Here is an 18,338-nt window from a genome sequence, read left to right as displayed (position 1 = left end):
AAACTTATGTGAAGAAATATAGAAAGGTTTTAAGTTGTCGAGTAAAAATAAACAGCGGAGATTTTCCACGACTCGCGATTCAAGCAAAATCTCGGGGCTACCGACATAGGCATCCCCAATGGGCTCGCCGAAGATAGTACCCGGGGTTTACTGAAGGCCCACTACCCGAAGAATAAGAAGATTCGGAAGCCCAAGATATTGTTAAGGAAAGCTAGAGTTGTAATAGGAAGCATTGTTTGTAATCTTGCGGGAGGGGTTAGAAACCTTCTCGGACTCTGTAACTTGTGCAATACGAATCCCTCGGCTCCACCTCATATATAAGGAGGAGTCGAGGGACAAAGAAGGCATCGAATCATTGTTCCTCAAACCCTAGTTTCATAATCGTCGAGTACTTTTCGGCTGAAACCTTCGAGATCTACTTGCCCTCTACTTCCAACTAAACCCTAGTCTACAACTCGTAGGCATTGATAAGTTAATACCTTGTCACCAGCATATGCACATTGTTATCAAAGGAAACATGCCCCCAACTCGTTGGATTAGAATTCCCAGCTCCGCCATTTGATTAAATTGTTTTGGCTCATGTGATTAGATATTTTGTCTTGCTTTGCCTTATATCTCGCTTTTGCTACTATTTAGCAAAAAAATGCCCCCACTTTTGCTTCTATGTAAGAAAAATGGCTCACCCACAAACACAGAGGAAATAGAATGACACATAAAGGAAAAAAGAAGGACATAGAAAGGTAAAAAGAATAACCTCATCCGAGAATCGCCGGAGACCTCGTAGGAAAAAGTTATGATATTGTAGCAAAACCGACCTTGTCGAAGACTTCGCCGGAGATCGCGTAGAAAAAGAAGTGCTTGCCGGATACTTCGTAGCAATTTTTTTGTAGCACTGCAACATTTCAAGACAACAAAAATAGGAAACATAATATTGGTATGTAGCAAAACATTGTTGACCGCATGAAAATCCCAAAAAATGTGATCCAAGTCGCACGATCCCTCTGAGGTATAAAATCATTTTCTTTAAAAGAATAATGAAGGATTAGTAAGACACCAAAGCATCATGCATGGGCCAGGGGCACAATTATCCTATAACCATAAAACAAGAAGTTATGATATTTGTATTGGATGTATTTTTTTATATGAATATAGCGGAAATGAATTCTTAGGAAAAATCTAAGCGATTCACCCTACAAATCAAATGATCCACAAAGTTTCTAATGATTCCAACACTCCAAGATCCATGAAATTCCATTTGAATCAAATGGTCTAGAAAAAGAACATAACTAGTGCTGCTTTGACAGTAAAAATACCTAATTTGTAACGAAAAAGAAAACTGAAAAAGCAGAAACAAAAGTAATAAATTCTCACACGCCCTTTAGCATCCCACATGTTACAGCTGCGACTGAAGTCCCAAAGAAGATAGCAGTAATACCTCCGTTCCAATAAATAACACCTATTTTTAAATAAATAATTCAAACTAAATGAAGTTTGACCAAATTCTTAGAAAAATATCAGAAACTACAATTTTATATAGATACCATATGAAATGTGTTTCATGGAGTATTTTTTTCTAAAAAGTTAGTCAAACTTTATGTAGCTTGTCTTAAAAAAAAATACAGTATTGGAGTAGTTGGAAGTAGGAAAACACAACGCATCGAGTTGCGGGAAGCAAAGGCAAAGGCAAAGGCGTCCAAGCAACCGCTTCCTTCGCGTGGCCGCGTCTTCTCTCTCTCTCTCTTGCTCTGCTCTGGTCGTCTCCTCCCTACTCGCCACCGACCCAGCCGATGGATCGCGCCGATCCCGCGCGCGGCCGCCTCGCGGTGCTCTCGTCCCACCTCCTCGGCGCCGGCGCGGAGGGCGCGGACCGCGCGGCCGTGCTGGAGAGGTCGCCGGTGTCGGCCGCCGCGCCCCCGGCGACCCGCCCCGGCGTGCTCGCCGTGGTGGACTCGAGGACGGGGAAGCGGTACGAGGTCAAGGTTTCCGAGGACGGCACCGTGCGCGCCACGGACTTCAAGAAGGTAGCCACCACTCCAGTCTACTAGCGCTAGCTGCCGGGTCCGGCGTTAGACCGTAGCGCGATCTGTGCTGTGCTTAGGGAGCTTGTGTTGTGGAATTCGGTTAGGTGTAAGCTGAGTTCGTGTGGGTTCGGGATTGAGTTAGGATTTTTGATGTACTTGTCACAGCTTGGCCCATGTAGAAGGGCTTGAGTTTGGATCCAAGTCCACGTTCGAGTTCAGTAATTTGCAGAAGGGACTGTTGAACCTGTGATTAGATGATGCAGCAATGGGTGAAGTATTCATTTGTAGAATTTGCAAGAACTGAGGATGATATAAAGATCAAATTTTAACTCAACCGAGCACCTGAAATTGAATACCACCTAGCCGACAATCTGTATACTAATTGTGTACAAGGTTGAAGTTGAACTGATGATCAGTAGAAGCTTATAACTTTTTTTTGATTGTTTATTAATGCAAGTCATTGCAAGTGACACCGAGAGCATGGTCTAGGAAACATTTGTAATTGACCAACATGTGTAGCTTCCGGGGGAGCTGACACAGCTGATTTCGTTTGTTATTTCAGTTAAGATCTTGTTACTATTTTTCCTATAGATTACTGGGATTCACAGCACCAAATTGCAATGGAACTCGCTCAAAGCATTTTACTTTCCAATTTTTATGATGCTTCATTTGTGTCATGAAATGAAATCAAATGAAATCAGAGAGAGTCAAAACTGATTCTTGTTGTGATATGCTGTAGATTACCACTGGAAAGGATGACAAGGGCCTTAAGACTTATGATCCTGGTTATCTCAACACTGCCCCGGTGCGTTCTTCCATCTGCTATATTGATGGGGACGAGGGAATTCTTCGCTACAGAGGCTATCCAATTGAGGAGGTGGCTGAAAGCAGCTCGTTTGTTGAGGTCGCCTACCTCTTAAGTAAGTGTTATGAAACTTGCGTTCCTACTTAATTGTAGCAGATATTTGCTGTTTTGTAATTGTTGGTTAACGACTTACTGCGTTCACAGTGTATGGGAATTTGCCCACCCAGAGTCAACTGGCAGGCTGGGAATTTGCAATTTCGCAGCACTCTGCTGTTCCTCAAGGACTCTTGGTATGTTTTGTCCCTTACCTTCTCTTTTATAACCTTGATATTGCAATATATTCAGAACTTCAGACAGGTTTCAGGCTATGCTGCTTCGCTTGGATTGCAAAGTGATATGCTGTTGTTTTTTAATCTTTTCAGGATATAATACAATCAATGCCTCATGATGCCCACCCCATGGGTGTCCTTGCCAGTGCAATGAGCACACTTTCAGTCTTCCATCCAGATGCAAACCCTGCTCTTAGAGTGAGTACTTCCTAAATGCAAGAATTTGGGCACATATTTCTTCACATAGTTCCTACTCAATGTATAGTAACCATGAAACTTACATCTGTTACATGCTGTCTAACAGTTTAAAGTTGACTGATGACAAATTCTACCCATGCAGGGTCAAGATCTATACAAATCGAAGCAGGTTAGGGATAAGCAAATTGTACGAGTTCTTGGGAAGGTATGACAATTACCTGATTATGTAATTTATGTTCAGTTAATGTAGTTTTTTCGGGTACTAACTGCAACTGATTAAATTTTGTTCACCGTGCCGAAAATACCAGGAGATTTTGTATGTGACCTCATGATGAAAATTATAATGATGGTTCATTGTGATTTTGTTATGCATGCTGCTTAACTTTCGGTCTGACTATTTGTTTAGGCACCAGTAATAGCAGCTGCAGCCTACCTGAGATTAGCAGGAAGGCCTGTTGTCCTTCCTTCAAATAATCTCTCTTATTCAGAAAATTTCTTGTATATGCTGGACTCTATGTAAGTCAGGTTACTTGGAAGCTCTATCAGTTTTGCTCGCATATATTTGCTAGAAGGTTCAAGTTTCTGCTTCCAATATTGGTAACATGTTTTCCTATTCTTGATGTGTTGCAGGGGTAACAAAGATTATAAGCCAAATCCCAGACTTGCCCGGGTTTTGGACGTCCTTTTTATTCTTCATGCTGAACACGAAATGAACTGCTCAACAGCTGCTGTTAGGCACCTTGCATCAAGGTAAATCTTGTCCTTTATTATCTGCTCAAGTAGTAGGAGTAAATTGATTCCTAATTAGAATATTTATGTAGTGGTGTCGATGTCTTCACTGCTCTTTCTGGCGCTGTTGGAGCTCTATATGGTCCATTGCACGGTGGCGCAAACGAGGTAAACTATATTGATCTTGCTCCTTGTTGATGCATTCAAGCTTTAAATTTTTTCTACACATATAACAATCCTCATAATTAAAAAAATCATAATCAGAGAAGCAATAGGCTGCTCCATCAGCTAAAAACTTCATGAATCTTGCATCCACTTGTAAAGGCAGTTCTGTTTTTAAATGATGACCTTACACTTGATCAGATTTAGACTTGCCTGTTGCACCTTTGCCCTACACAGGCCCTATCAATACCCAAATTGAAACCCAACATAACTGAAAGTATATTATGAGCAACCTCGTGCAGTTATGCGTCATCCTACTCTTACGTTCCCTATATCTGTTGATGGCAGGAGCTCGCAACGACTCCAATTTTCTTTACAAAAAGAATCTCATACTGATACCTCTCTAACTTCAACTACGTTGCTCAATATCTCCTTAGTTGGGAACTGTCTAAACTACTGCAAAAAGAATAACCAGGATTGATAGACCACGAGGAACAACATATTGACCTGTGTGTAGATTCAATTAGATTTGGTACCTGCAAAGAGTTTATCCATACTGACAGGCTGTCATACTCTCCATGTAAAGCAGACTGCATTGCCATTTATAATTTAGAAGGTGGGTAGTCTTGGCCTGATTTTCATTGAAACTCGCATAATCCTATTTCTGAAGCAAGACCCACCAGCACATTTTCTGTGAATATGTTTTGTTTCTCACCATGACAATATGCAAGTAGATCTATCCACACAAGGATCCTCTTCCCTTCCCACACTGCCCTATTTTCTGAAATGTACATGCAGTAACGAAATGCTAGTTTTTCGATGTCCTTCCATATCTGAAACTTGCATTCTGGCTAATAGGGTTAATATTAGCTATCTGTTATTGTAGAGATCAAAGGATTTCCATCTTATTGTGGAGCTAAATGTTATTTTCTGTATGTCAGGCGGTACTTAAAATGTTAAATGAGATTGGAAGTGTAGAGAATATTCCGGATTTCATTGAGGGAGTGAAGAACAGGTGATATGCAACTCCTGCTTGGTTGATATTTTTTTGGTCTGCATGATAATATTTTCAGTAATTTTTGTACTCCAATCCTTCTATGTGCTGTTGTTGTTTTACAAGAGATATCTTTCCTTTTTCAGGAAGCGGAAAATGTCTGGTTTTGGGCACCGTGTGTATAAGAATTATGATCCTCGTGCTAAAGTCATCCGGAAGTTAGCGGAGGAGGTTTTCACGATTGTGGGACGGGATCCTCTTATCGAGGTTAGTTGTTCCTTATCTGTTTAACTGTAGGGAGCAAGTATTTTCTGAAAAGATTGTCAATTCTCCGCTTTCTTCAGCTATAGTTTGAACAGTGCTCTCATGCAATGAAATAGAGTTGTTACGCTTTGAGTGCTAAGTGACACTAACTTGATCTATGAAACATTAGTAGATACTAGCACAATACCCGAGCGTTGCTAGGGAGTACTTATAGCCCAATTGTTCAGCACATTTTGTCTACCAAACCATTCAGATTTTGTTATTTTTGAACGCAAATGATCAAAGAAAACAGGTCATTCTTACACATCCAAATTGAAACATGTTTGGTTTCTAGCTATTTAGTTCACAGTGGTCAAGCTCCGTATTCATTTTTAGAGAAAATAGTCTCTCGATTCTTCATAAGAGAGAACAGAGAAGAATTCGTTTCACCGTGTACTAGCTCTGCTGCCCAATCTCTCGATTCTTAATAGTAACAGAAAATTCTTTGTAGTAACAGAAAATTGCTGCGATTTTCGATTATCAAATGGAAAAGAAGGAAAATGGCTGTACTATATTTCTGTAGCTCCAATTCCCGAATAATCCTGAAAGATACAATCAGGAGAATGCAAATGCTGCAACGAATTTCACAAACAGCATTAGTTTCAGCTACTATTGACGTGTCTCTTGCGTGTTGCATCCTAGAAGATGGACTACATACCATTTTGCAGCACTTAATATACAGCCATACAGGGTTTCAGTATTACAGTGAGTTATAGGAAAGTAAGATATGTTTTGGACTAAACCAGAATAATAGAACCGCTACTTTGCAGGATCAAATCATAAGTTTGAATTATTGACATGGCATCTTTTGAAGATAAAGTGCTAAATCAAATCAAGGATGTCCTCAGATGCATAGAATGTTAAATGGAGGATGATAATTGCCGAAAATCCTTTCGATCAGGTCATTAAGTAGTTGGATATTTATTTATTATAATAGCAGAAGCATATGCTGGTGCATTAATCGATCATACTTGGGACCGGGCCCTTGTAGACACCATCAGCATGTGCTTGCAGGCACCCACTGCCGAACGCCGGGCCCGCGTCCAGCTCCTGCGCACCCTCGGCATTGTCGATGTGGACCAACACATAACACCGGAGATGATGAAAGCCTTCGATAATGTCTTCGCCGCGCCGATCCCGCTCGCCGTCCTATCGGCCATTGCTGCCCTGGTCGATCGCCAGATCCCCGCGAGCATGCCGACTACGCCGGTGACGCCTGCCACCGCTGCTGTGACCTGTGGGGTCTAGCCGAGCGCTCCAGCTCTCCTCCGTCGATCTCGCTGTATATGGATCACGGCCTTAAGATCGTTGTCTGGAACGTGCGGGGTCTCAATGCGCGCACGCGTCGCTTAGCCATCAGGTCGTTGATAGACACGACTGGGGCATCTGTCATCTGCTTCCAGGAAACCAAGCTGAACTTGATCTGTACTCCTGACATTCTTGAAATTCTAGGATCAGAGTTTGATGACTATACCTACTTGCCCGCGATCGGCACTCGCGGAGGCATCCTCCTAGCTTGGAAGAGCAGGGCCGTGACTATCACGGACCCCAACTTTACTACCAACGCCATCACTGCGAAGGTTTCCACCGCCGCTGGCACACCGTGGTGGCTCTCGGTGGTTTATGGACCCCAGGACGACTTAGACAAACTTGCCTTTCTCCAGGAGCTGCGCGACATCCGTGCGGACTGCACCGGTCCATGGATGTTATGCGGGGACTTCAACCTCATATACCGCGAGGAAGACAAGAATAATGGCAACCTAAATCGCCGGATGATGGGAAGGTTTCGGCGCCTTCTCAATGATCTGGCCTTGAAGGAGGTTTACCTCAACGGGCGTCGGTACACGTGGTCTAATGAGCAATCACCTCCCACGCTGGTGCACCTCGATCGCGTCCTATGCACGACAGACTGGGAAGAAGCCCATGGCGAGTGCCATTTGCGTTGCTTGGCGTCCGTCGTTTCGGATCACAGTCCTCTTTTACTCGACTGCTCTCCCATGCCTGCAGCCCACCGGCGGTTCCACTTCGAAGAGTACTGGTTACGGTTGGATGGATTCCACGAAACCGTCACGGAGGCCTGGAACTCTGTGCACGACGCCGACCCCTTCCGCCGTATCCTGCTGCGCATGCAAGCCACGGCACGGAAGCTTACGAGCTGGAGTGCTCGCTCCGTTGGCAGCGTAAGGGACAGGATGGCCATATCCCGCGAGCTCATCTCGAGATTCGACAAGGCCCAGGAGGACAGACTCCTAACACCCCAGGAAGCATGGTTCCGCAAGCAACTGAAGCTAACCTACCTTGGTTTGGCATCCCTTGAGCGCACCATCGCTCGACAGAGAGCCCGCATCGCCAACCTCAAAGATGGAGATGCGAATACCTCCTTCTTCCACAGGCAATGCACCTATAGGCGGCAAAAAAACCGTATCTTCAGCCTGACCAATGGTGACCGCGTGCTGACGGACCACGCTGATATGGCGGAGGCTGCCTTCTCCCACTTCGACGCGCTGCTTGGCACTGCCGTCGAGCGAGAACACACCCTGGACCTCTCGCAGCTCATAGAGCCATGTGACCTGCAGGACTTGGACGGGCCATTCAGCGCCGGCGAGATCTGGAACGCCGTCAAGAGGCTTCCGGCGAGGAAAGCGCCGGGACCTGATGGGTTCACCGCTGAGTTTGTTCGCGCAAGCTGGAGCACGGTCAAACAAGACCTGGTGGATGCTTTCCAGCAGCTCTACGAGATGCGTGGTCGTGGCTTCGCCTGCCTCAACCAGGCGCTGCTCACACTGCTGCCGAAACTCGCGGACGCAAGCCAACTTGGAGACTACCGCCCTATTAGCCTCATTCACTTGGTAGCCAAACTATTCGCTAAGGTGCTCTCCCTACGGCTCGCTCCCAAGCTTACTGACATGGTGAGCCGAAGCCAGAATGCTTTCATTGCCGGGAGAAGCCTCCACGACAATTTTGTCTTGGTCAAGCAATCCGCGAGGCTACTTCACCAGTTGGGCAGTCCGAGGGTGTTGCTGAAACTTGACCTGGCCAAGGCGTTCGATTCCATATCTTGGCCATTCCTGTTTGAGGTCCTTCGCCAATATGGATTTGGCCAGAGGTTCCTAGAATGGATCGCCATCCTGCTTTCCTCAGCTAGCACCCGAGTCCTCATCAATGGCGAGCCTGGACCTCCAATCTGGCATAGGCGTGGGCTGCGCCAAGGTGACCCCCTGTCTCCGCAGTTGTTCGTGCTCGCCGTGGATGTGCTTGGACGATTGATTAGACGCGCCACCAACCTGGGAGTCCTACAGCAGATACACCACTCAAGGGTAATCCCTGCCATCTCCCTGTACGCCGACGACGTGATGATTTTCTGCCATCCAACACCCAGCGATATAGCGGCCATCAGAGGGATCCTACGGGTGTTCAGCGTCGCATCAGGTCTACGGGTCAATTATACAAAAAGCTCGGCCACTCTGATCCGGTGCGACAGCGAGACTGCTGCACCCATCATTGCACAGCTCGGCTGCCCGATTGTGGACCTGCCAATCAAATACCTAGGCATTCCCCTTACAATCAGAAGACCAACCGCTGCACAACTACAACCTGTCGTCGATCGCATCGCGGGGCAGCTGCCGGCTTGGAAGGCTAAACTCATGAACAAAGCCGGCCGTCTTGTCTTGGTTAAGGCAGTTCTTGGTGCCATCCCCCTACACCAGCTCTTGGTCTACGCACCACCAAAGAAGTCCCTCAAACAGATCGCCAAAATTCAGAGAGGCTTCCTTTGGGCTGGGCGTGCCGAAGCCAATGGAGGGCATTGCCACGTTAATTGGAACCGTGTGTGCCGCCCTATCTCCCTTGGAGGCCTGGGAGTCCAAGATCTTGAACGCGCTGGCTTGGCACTACGGCTGAGGTGGCTCTGGTACACCAGAACAGACAGCAGCAGGGCTTGGAGTGGTCTAGACTTACAGTTCTCCCTCGACGAACAAGCCCTCTTCTTTGCCTCGACCTACATGGAGGTTGGGAATGGCAGCAAAGCCCTCTTTTGGGAGGATCGCTGGATCCAAGGTAAAGCGGTCCGCGAGCTGGCGCCACAGTTATACAGCTGCGTCCCCAAGCGGCGACGCAAGGCAACCACCGTCGCAGCTGGCTTAAACGGCAACAGCTGGGCTAGAGACATTCAGGGCGTCCTCGGCATCACCGAGATTGGGCAATATCTACAGCTTTGGCTGAACATCCAGAGTACCGCTCTTACTGACAAGCCAGACAAGCTTATTTGGAGGTGGACTAATGATGGCAGCTACTCTGCCCGCTCTGCTTATCTGGCAACCTTCCATGGATCGGTAGCTTGCCACTCCTGGAAGCTGATTTGGAAGACTTGGGCACCACCACGAGTGAAATTCTTCCACTGGCTCGCCAATCTGGACAGGTGCTGGACTGCGGACCGCCTCGCAAGACACGGCTTGCAACACCACACACGCTGCCCTCTATGTGACCAGGCGCCAGAAACCATGCATCACCTCATGCTCGAGTGCCCTTTCGCCAAAACAACCTGGCATGAAGTTCTCGCCTGGCTCAGGATGACAGCAAGAGCACCAAATGGAGAAGACACCCTCATGGATTGGTGGGTGCAGGCCAAACAGCAAACCCCCAAGCTGCTGCGCAAGGGACTCGCCTCTGCTGCGCTTCTCACCCCTTGGATGCTTTGGAAACACCGCAATGACTGCATCTTCCAAGGAAGCCAGCCCTCTGTCCAAACCCTTGTCTCCATGATCAAGGACGAGGCCAACCTATGGGCTAGAGCCGGCGCAAAAGGACTTAGAGTAGTCTTGCCATCCACCTGGGATGTGCACTAAGTTAGTCTACTTCTCGTTGTACCTCGCCTCCTAGGAGGTTGTAAATCATATTCTACCTTTTCAATGAAATGAAACGCAAAGGTCCTTCGCGTTTTCTCAAAAAAAAAAAAAAAAAGAATATTTAACCCAGAAGACACCATGAAAACAGCTTACCAGTTGCCTACACCAACACTCGTAAGCATGAGCTCAAAAGCCCACAAATCTCAATGCATCAGTTCAGATCAGACCAGTTCTAGTTACCAAGCCGAATCTTCCATCACACATAGCCATTAAGCTTGCAGTATCCAATATCGAAGTTCTTAGAATAGTATGGAGAAAGTGGAGCGTTCCCATGTGTTCGTGTCCAGAAGCTCGGTTTCCTCTCCCAAGTTTGCAGCAAACTTGTTCACATGCTCTTAGAGCATCTCTAGCAGATCCTGTAAATGCTGGCCCTTAAGAACACATATAAAGGGCATGGTGAACATGATTTAAGGGCTGAAAATGCCTCGCGAGGAGCAGATCCCGTAAAAGGAAATCGTAAAACGGCATACTCCAGAATATGCCTCTAAATAGCTGACTGGCAGCATTTTTTTCTTCTTCCTTTTTCCCCTCACCTTCATCCGAACCTGACCACCCCGCCCCGCGCTCGCCCGCCTCATACCGCGTGCTGGCCGCCCTGCCTTGTTGACTTAAGCTGAGCTAGTGTACACCGGCCATCTTTTCTTATGCCCGAGAGAAAGCTGCATGTTTTATGCCATTCCGGTCCTTAAGGCACTTCAGCAAAAATATGCTTGGAACACTGAGGATTGGCTTCAGGCAGTTTCTTTACATGCGTATTCATTAATATGCCAGTAGTGTTATTATACATGATCATTAATATTGCAAAGAAACGTTGAGTTGGACCAGCCATGTTGATACTTGATACATTCATCATCTGCATAGTTTTTTTTTTTTTTTTTTTTTCGAGAAAACGCAAAGGACCTTTGCGTTTCATTGCATTGAAAAGATAGGGAATCGTTTACATCCTCCTAGGAGGCCGGTTACAGGTTAGGAAACCAGAAAAAGAATCAGTGCACATCCCAACTGGGAGGCAGGACAACACGTAAACCCTGGGCACCTGCCCTAGCCCAGATGCATAGCTCCTCCTTGATGTTCTGCAGCAGTAGCGGCATGGAGGGCTGGGCTCCTTCGAAGACGCTAGCGTTTCTGTGCTTCCAGACCATCCATGGGATGAGCAGGGCCGTCGACGCCAGTCCTTTGCGAAGTGGCATTGGCGTTTCCTGACGAGCCTGGCGCCACCAATCCATCAGGGTGGGTTCATGATCCGGAGCCCTGGTGGTCATCCTGAGCCAAGCAAGCACCTCGTGCCAAACCTGCCGGGAGAAGGGGCAATGGAGCATGAGGTGTTGCATGGATTCAGGTGCCTGGTCGCAGAGGAGGCATCGAGGGTGATGGGGCAGACCGTGCCGTGCCAGGCGCTCCGCAGTCCAACATCTGTCGAGGTTTGCAAGCCAGTGGAAGAACTTAACCTTCGGCGGCGCCCATGTCTTCCAAACCAACTTCCAGGAGCAACAAGCTGTGGATCCGTGGAAGGTTGCGAGGTAGCATGAGCTGGCTGTGTAGGTGCCAGAGGCGTTCCACTTCCAAAGGAGCTGGTCGGGCATGGCGCTTAGCGTGGTGCCTTGGATCGCTTGCCAGATTAGCAGGTACTGCCCGATCTCGTGGATGCCAAGCAGCCCTTGGATGTCCCTGGCCCAGCAGTTCTGTAACAGGCCGTCAGCCACGGTCCTGGTTTTGCGACGTCGCTTGGGGACGCAAGCATAGAGGTGCGGCGCAAGCTCTTTGACCGCCCTGCCAGAAATCCATCGGTCTTCCCAGAATAATGCGCGCTGTCCGTCCCCAATGCACATGGTGGTGGAGGCGAAGAACAGCGCATGCTCGTCCGCGGAGAATTGCAAGTCGAGGCCACTCCAGGCGCGGCTGTCATCGGTTCGCGAGAGCCAAAGCCAGCGCAGCCGCAGGGCGAGTCCAGCGCGCTCAATGTCTTGCACGCCGAGACCTCCGTAGGAGATGGGACGGCAGACTCGCTTCCAGTTGACGTGGCAGTGCCCTCCGTTAGCCGCAGCGCGCCCGGCCCAGAGGAATCCGCGCTTGATCTTTTCGATCATCTTCTGCAAACTTGCGACAAAACAAGTGCTGGTGTGTACATCTGTTGGACATTGTAGAGTCCCTAGTTTTCCTATGTTCTGCAAGAATATTGCTACGTCGCACGCTTTAACCTGTCTTGCTAGGGCTATCCAAGAAGAATAGTGTTATATCTGGATCCTTTCAACAATTGCCAAAGCATGATGTGCCCAATATTAATTGATTATTAGTGTAGAGAGGTTTAAAATTTGAATAAGGCTCAACACTCTTTAGGGTCTGATGTTCTTTCATTTCATTTCTGCTATCAATAAGGACATAAGAACTCTGCCACGTTCTTGATGTGGGGATTCTAAATAGCATGGCCATCTCTGTGCAACTTTAACTTTGCCAAATCGAAAACACCCTTATGATGCATTCTGATGCCATACCAGGTAGCTGTTGCTTTGGAGAAGGCAGCACTGTCAGACGAGTATTTTATCAAGAGGAAGCTGTATCCAAATGTGGATTTTTATTCTGGCCTAATATATAGGTACATCAATTGTTTCTCCCAATTTGGCAGTCTATTTTCTAACCCCCATCCTATTTTTGTTACTGTGCTTAAATTGTGATTCATTGATTTTCAGGGCAATGGGATTCCCTACTGAGTTTTTCCCTGTTCTGTTTGCAATTCCTCGCATGGCTGGTTGGTTAGCACATTGGAAGGAGTCACTTGATGACCCTGACAATAAAATTATGAGGCCCCAACAGGTCAGTGGCTACCAACAGATAATCAGATATATGTGTAGAATGTTTTCTTTTTTACTTATGAATTCATTGACAACCATGTTAACTTCCATATGGGTATTTGACAATGTAATTTTTGTAATCAGTCTATACTGAGCCAGCTTAGAGATTTTATTCTTGGATGTGCAATGTATGGCCTGTATATGTTACTTATTCTTTTGAATGTCGTTTGGTGTAGCTAGATTTCCCTATGCTTTAGTAAGGATTTCTTATGAGCGGTGAGAGGTGTCCCATGTGCACCTTCGAAATGATCAAAATGATTTTGTTCATATGGAAGTCAGTCAATGAATTCCATTCGTGCTTTCACTAAACCTTGTCTTCCTAGGCTACTTTTATTTCTTGCCTCATTCTCAAAATTGGTAGAACAAACAACATTTCCCTTAACATCATTTTAGTCGTGAAGTTCCGAAAATGGAACCATCCAGGATACGTTAGTGACTCTGGTTGCCAGACATTTTCTTACCTATGTAACGACTGCTTCTTCTATGGTACTTTGTTTTTCTCCAGGTATATACCGGTGTTTGGCTAAGGCATTACACCCCTGTGAGAGAACGGGTGCCATCAAGCGACAGTGAGCAGCTTGGGCAGATCGCTACATCAAACGCGACGAGGCGTCGGCGTGCTGGTTCTGCCCTGTAGAACAGTCTGCATGATACAGCATACAGTCCACACAATAAACCAAGCTGCCAAAGGCCACGGCTGCTTAAATCTGGGAGCTGCTATCCTTGTGTTATCACGTATATATAGGTAATAATGCCGCCTGGACACTTGACCGGTGGTCATGTGAAGTTGGTAGTAGAATCCACTTGTAACGTGTTGTTAATTTGTTATCCTGCAATGTACGCTCTACAAACTGTTCAGTATCTTGAAAGTCTTAATCATATGGAACAAAAAGAGATAGGTCAAGTTCTTTGCATGGGTGGCCGCTGTTTCTTTGTGTTTCTTCTTTTTATTGGAAATGGGAGTCTTTTTACCTGTGTCAATGGCTGTCATTCAGCAATGCCACATATCTTTCAACAAAATTAAAACCTTTGAACAACATAACCACCTACCGATGGGCCTTGGACCAGATAATTCTGTCTGGGCGGAAATCCTTGCGCAAATTCGGCGCTGCATCTCTGGAATGCATAGTGAGCTATGTCATGTGCTCTACTGCCCCTGGGGAGAAAAGAAGAGCTCAGAGCATCTCCAACAGGACCGTATCCAAAAAAGTGACTAGTTGCGCGAGAGATCCAAATTAATGCTTCAACAGATGCTGCACCCTGTGCTATAAAGTGGAGCGCGCTGCAAAAGCGCTATCCCGTGTGCTATATCTACCGAGCCGGAAAGACCGCGCGCAGAAACAACTACCCAGTTTTACAGCTCCAAAATTTAGAGGTTCTATCGGAGAAAAATTTGACCTCACACGCGAAACATAGATAAAACGCGTTGCAAAGTAATTTTAGCGTCAAAATTTAGCGCTTCTGTTGGAAATACTCTCATGGCATGTCACAATCTTGGTAGCCTAGATATTTCATTATTTTCCTTGGTAGTGCTACATTTCTGATCCCAGTACTGTGCATTTCATGGATTTATATGGCCGTGGTGTCTCCTTCACCGCGTGCTGATCTGAAACTGAAAGAGATGGTTAACTGCGGCCATGTGCTGGAGGACCAGACGCATCACAATTTGTTTGAAATATAGGAGTACTCATCAGTTACGATTCACAATAAGTTTTTGCAGTAGGTCAGGTGGACGGATTTGGTAACGGTAGCTGCTGTTCTAGACTGGCCGCTGGTAAATTCCCGTCTCGTCGGTGCTCGGAGATGTTGGGAACATGGATGAGTTGCATGTGCCTAGGCAGTGATGGCCAGTCGATCGTGAGTTGAACGCCGATTGCATATGGTGGCATATGCCCACGTTGTTTTCACGAGCTCTAATCTGGTAATTTTTGGAGTCATCACTGTCATGATTCATTTGCTTTCTTCTGATCGCATTTACAAAAAGGATATAATAAATTGTTTGTTTATGATATGGATATTTTTACGAATGACGTAATTTTTTTCGATAAGGGGGATAATCCCAGCCTCTGCAGTTGATGCATGCGGCCATTTATTAACTTTATTAGGTCTCCAATATAAACTTATTAAAAATCATGGATCACTCAAAGTCTCGACATGATCCAGCCATCTAAAAATGATAAAAAGACGCGCCGCCACAAGATCTTCATGTGAGCTGCCTATTAGTACGCCAACCGCATCGGCCGTAAAAATTCCGTGCTACCGTCGCCAAGCGGTTGCTCCCAATATCCATGTCCCGGCGCACATCCTCCGCTGGAGATAAGACCACATATGAATTTAGTGGGTAACCATAGGTATAACCTACAGAAAAGATGGAAAACTTTTTTTGTTAAAGAGAAAATCATTACGAACATTCCAGATTGCCCAAAGCAAAGCGCAAACTCCAACTCTGATATGGCCTTTATCCTTCTTAGATACACCATTTAACCAGTTACCAAACAGATTATTCACATTCATAGGTGCTGGAATATTAAAAGTAAGTAAATAATGCGCCAAAAAATCTTTGCAAACGGGTAAGCGAAAAATAAATGCTGGATTATAATACACAAGCTAATGGAGATGTTCTCACCGTCTTGGCGGACGAGTAGTTCTTACGGCAAATTATTCAATGACCAACTTTGCGTCAAACCTTGCACTATGACTATGGTGTACTCTCGTGGATTTTGACTTCTACCAGTGCATACAACACCATGCTATGCTGACCAATTTGTATGGTATGCAACCGTGTCCAGGTGAAAATTGGAACTTTTAACCTTGTTCTCAGCTAAAAACAATCTTCCTCCAAAATTTTAATAAAAGGTATCCATTTTGCTCAACTTCATCCTCTACGGTTCTACCGCGGCGACGGCGAGGCAACACTAAAAGGGAGTAAACGCCATGGATACGCCTTTGCGCCATAGTTTCTCAACACCGTTAGCATGGCGTTGTCCCCAGCATCTTCGTGCTGCTCGTGAAAACAAGTTCATTCCAACGCCGAAGATGTAGCATTGAGATAGCCAAATTCAGCGCCATAGGTAATGGTGTTGAGGAGATGATTAATTTTTGTTAGGTTTTTTTTTTTGGGTGAGTTGTTTACTAGTGAAATTTTCAAGAGGACCACACCGTCAGATCGGAAAACAGCAACACACACATAATGCTCGGCAGTTCAAGTCCCTGCCGAGGTGAAAACTGAAACTTTTAACCTTGTTCAGAAAGTTCAGGTACCTGTCAGCTGTCACCGAACTATATATGCAAACTAGACAGTTCACTCTTATCATATTTCTGTCGATGCCCGATTAATTTTCGTTGATCTATGTCGAGTAATAGAGGATATATATCACTGACTAATTCTAGAGTGGCACATCACAATAATGTGCTCTTCCACGGAACAGCCAACATGCATATGATGTGACTCTGGCCTTCTCTTGGTGTGACTTGCCAAACCTACAACATTTGCTTTGTCCTTACCCGTGCAAGTTGCTTATGTAAGGTTTTGTCATAATCTACCCGCCCAAGTGTATGTCAAGTAACATCAGTCATGTTCGGATAAAAAGTATCATTGCAGTCTGCTAAAACAAACCAACTATTCGCCCATCCCCAAATTACTTGTCGCATTTATTTTTTCCAAAATAAGTGAATTTGCACGCTAAAATGCCTCTAGATATATCCGTAACTAGACCAAAGTTAAGAAGAGCTGACAGAGGGGAGTAATACCACCTACCATCTTCATTGCCAACGCCCAACCGTGCAGCCAGTGTCTCTGGCACGGAAACGAGGACTGATGACTATTCTTCGTTGATCTTTGCTGACCAAGTGACCAGATATTCCGTATGTATGTTTACGTATTACTAATGGTGGATTAGCACATGCTAATTTGACTACCCGTTGAACATCAGCATGCATTTAAGGGACGACTCTGACCTCTCCCGAGCTAGTAGTCAAGTAACAGAAAAGCACGAAGCTTTGGTTCCGTAGAGAAACTTTTGATCCTTGATCATCTCTCAGCTTATCCCTCCAAATCAAGTGGTGTTCTGTCTAATTACACCACTAGTCCACTATGGAAGAAAGAAAGTTCCATACCCTAGCCAAGTTCGTTATGGAGTATATCTTTTTTTTTTGAACAAAGGAGGACCCGAAGGTCCCAGAGGCTGCTTCATTAATACGACGTTACAACTTACATCGAGGCCCCTAACAAATTGGGAAATAACAGATAAGGCCGCAAACTTTTACAAAAAAGACCCTAGGACTAAAAATGAAAAAGCAATCAAGTCCTTGGTCTTCTCCACCTCCGTCAGGATATCTCGCTGCTCGGGAGTCGACGCCATCGCCGGGGAACATGCCACTTGGGATGGTGTCAACTGTGAGCCCCGAGCAGAGATCAAAGGGCTTCTGCATGGGATCTGGCGCGCAGCAACGTCGTCCAGTCGAAGCGGAAGAAGAAGAGCTCTTAGCGAGCCCAGCACAAGCCACGAATAGCAGCGGCGGTCGACGCCGATGCTTGTGAAGCGTAGTTGCAGCAGCCAGACAATAGCACCACTTGGGCAGATCCTGGCTCCGATAGGCGCTCAACGGCGGATCAGTGGCTTCTCCTTCCTCGCCACCACGGCAGGCCAGGGAGAAACCAACCCGATGGCCGGAGACCACCAGTCGAAACCAGAACAGGTAAGACCTGATGGAAGATGCAGCAGAATCAGCGCCGGCTTGTGCGAGCTCCTCCTCGCCTCCACGGCCGGCCAGGAGCTTGATGACGCTTCTCACCAACAGGCACACCCTTTCCCCCTCGCCGCCGAGGCCGGCCAGGAAAGGATGTCGCCCGCCGCTTCCGCACCTCCACAAGAGGTACTCCGCCGCTTCATTATTGGAGGAAGCAGCAGCCCCTTCCTTCCCTCTCCCCTCCGACCGCCGGAGTAGAAGAAGAAGGAGGCAGGGCCCTAGAACAATCAAGATCCAGGCGGGCAGATCTTGATCTCCGCCTCCACTACTGGGCAAAAAGCCCCCTACCGGCAAG

The 18,338-nt window shown here is 46.4% G+C and overlaps 1 protein-coding gene across 1 annotated transcript; it reads left to right on the top strand.

The window, feature by feature from the left end:
- Positions 1-1,772: 1,772 nt before the first annotated feature.
- LOC124692098 (citrate synthase, glyoxysomal-like) lies at positions 1,773-14,208 on the top strand. Its single transcript, XM_047225398.1, has 13 exons — positions 1,773-2,021; positions 2,761-2,941; positions 3,031-3,116; positions 3,249-3,353; positions 3,496-3,558; positions 3,760-3,869; positions 3,984-4,103; positions 4,175-4,250; positions 5,186-5,259; positions 5,385-5,505; positions 12,941-13,038; positions 13,133-13,256; positions 13,800-14,208. The coding sequence occupies exons 1-13, from the start codon at positions 1,788-1,790 to the stop codon at positions 13,929-13,931; spliced, it is 1,524 nt and encodes a 507-aa protein (XP_047081354.1). The 5' UTR covers positions 1,773-1,787; the 3' UTR covers positions 13,932-14,208.
- Positions 14,209-18,338: the final 4,130 nt, after the last annotated feature.

Source organism: Lolium rigidum, chromosome 2, assembly GCF_022539505.1.
Source record: "Lolium rigidum isolate FL_2022 chromosome 2, APGP_CSIRO_Lrig_0.1, whole genome shotgun sequence".
NCBI lineage: Eukaryota > Viridiplantae > Streptophyta > Magnoliopsida > Poales > Poaceae > Lolium > Lolium rigidum.
Note: the sequence above shows the minus strand (reverse complement) of the source record. Positions and strands in the feature narration are given on the sequence as shown.

Coding starts and splice junctions, on each gene's coding strand:
- LOC124692098 (XM_047225398.1), top strand. CDS start 1,788: ATGGATCGCGCCGATCCCGCGCGCGGCCGCCTCGCGGTGCTCTCGTCC. Junction 3,354..3,495: donor ATGCAAACCCTGCTCTTAGA/GTGAGTACTTCC, acceptor CTACCCATGCAG/GGTCAAGATCTATACAAATC. Junction 4,251..5,185: donor TGCACGGTGGCGCAAACGAG/GTAAACTATATT, acceptor TCTGTATGTCAG/GCGGTACTTAAAATGTTAAA.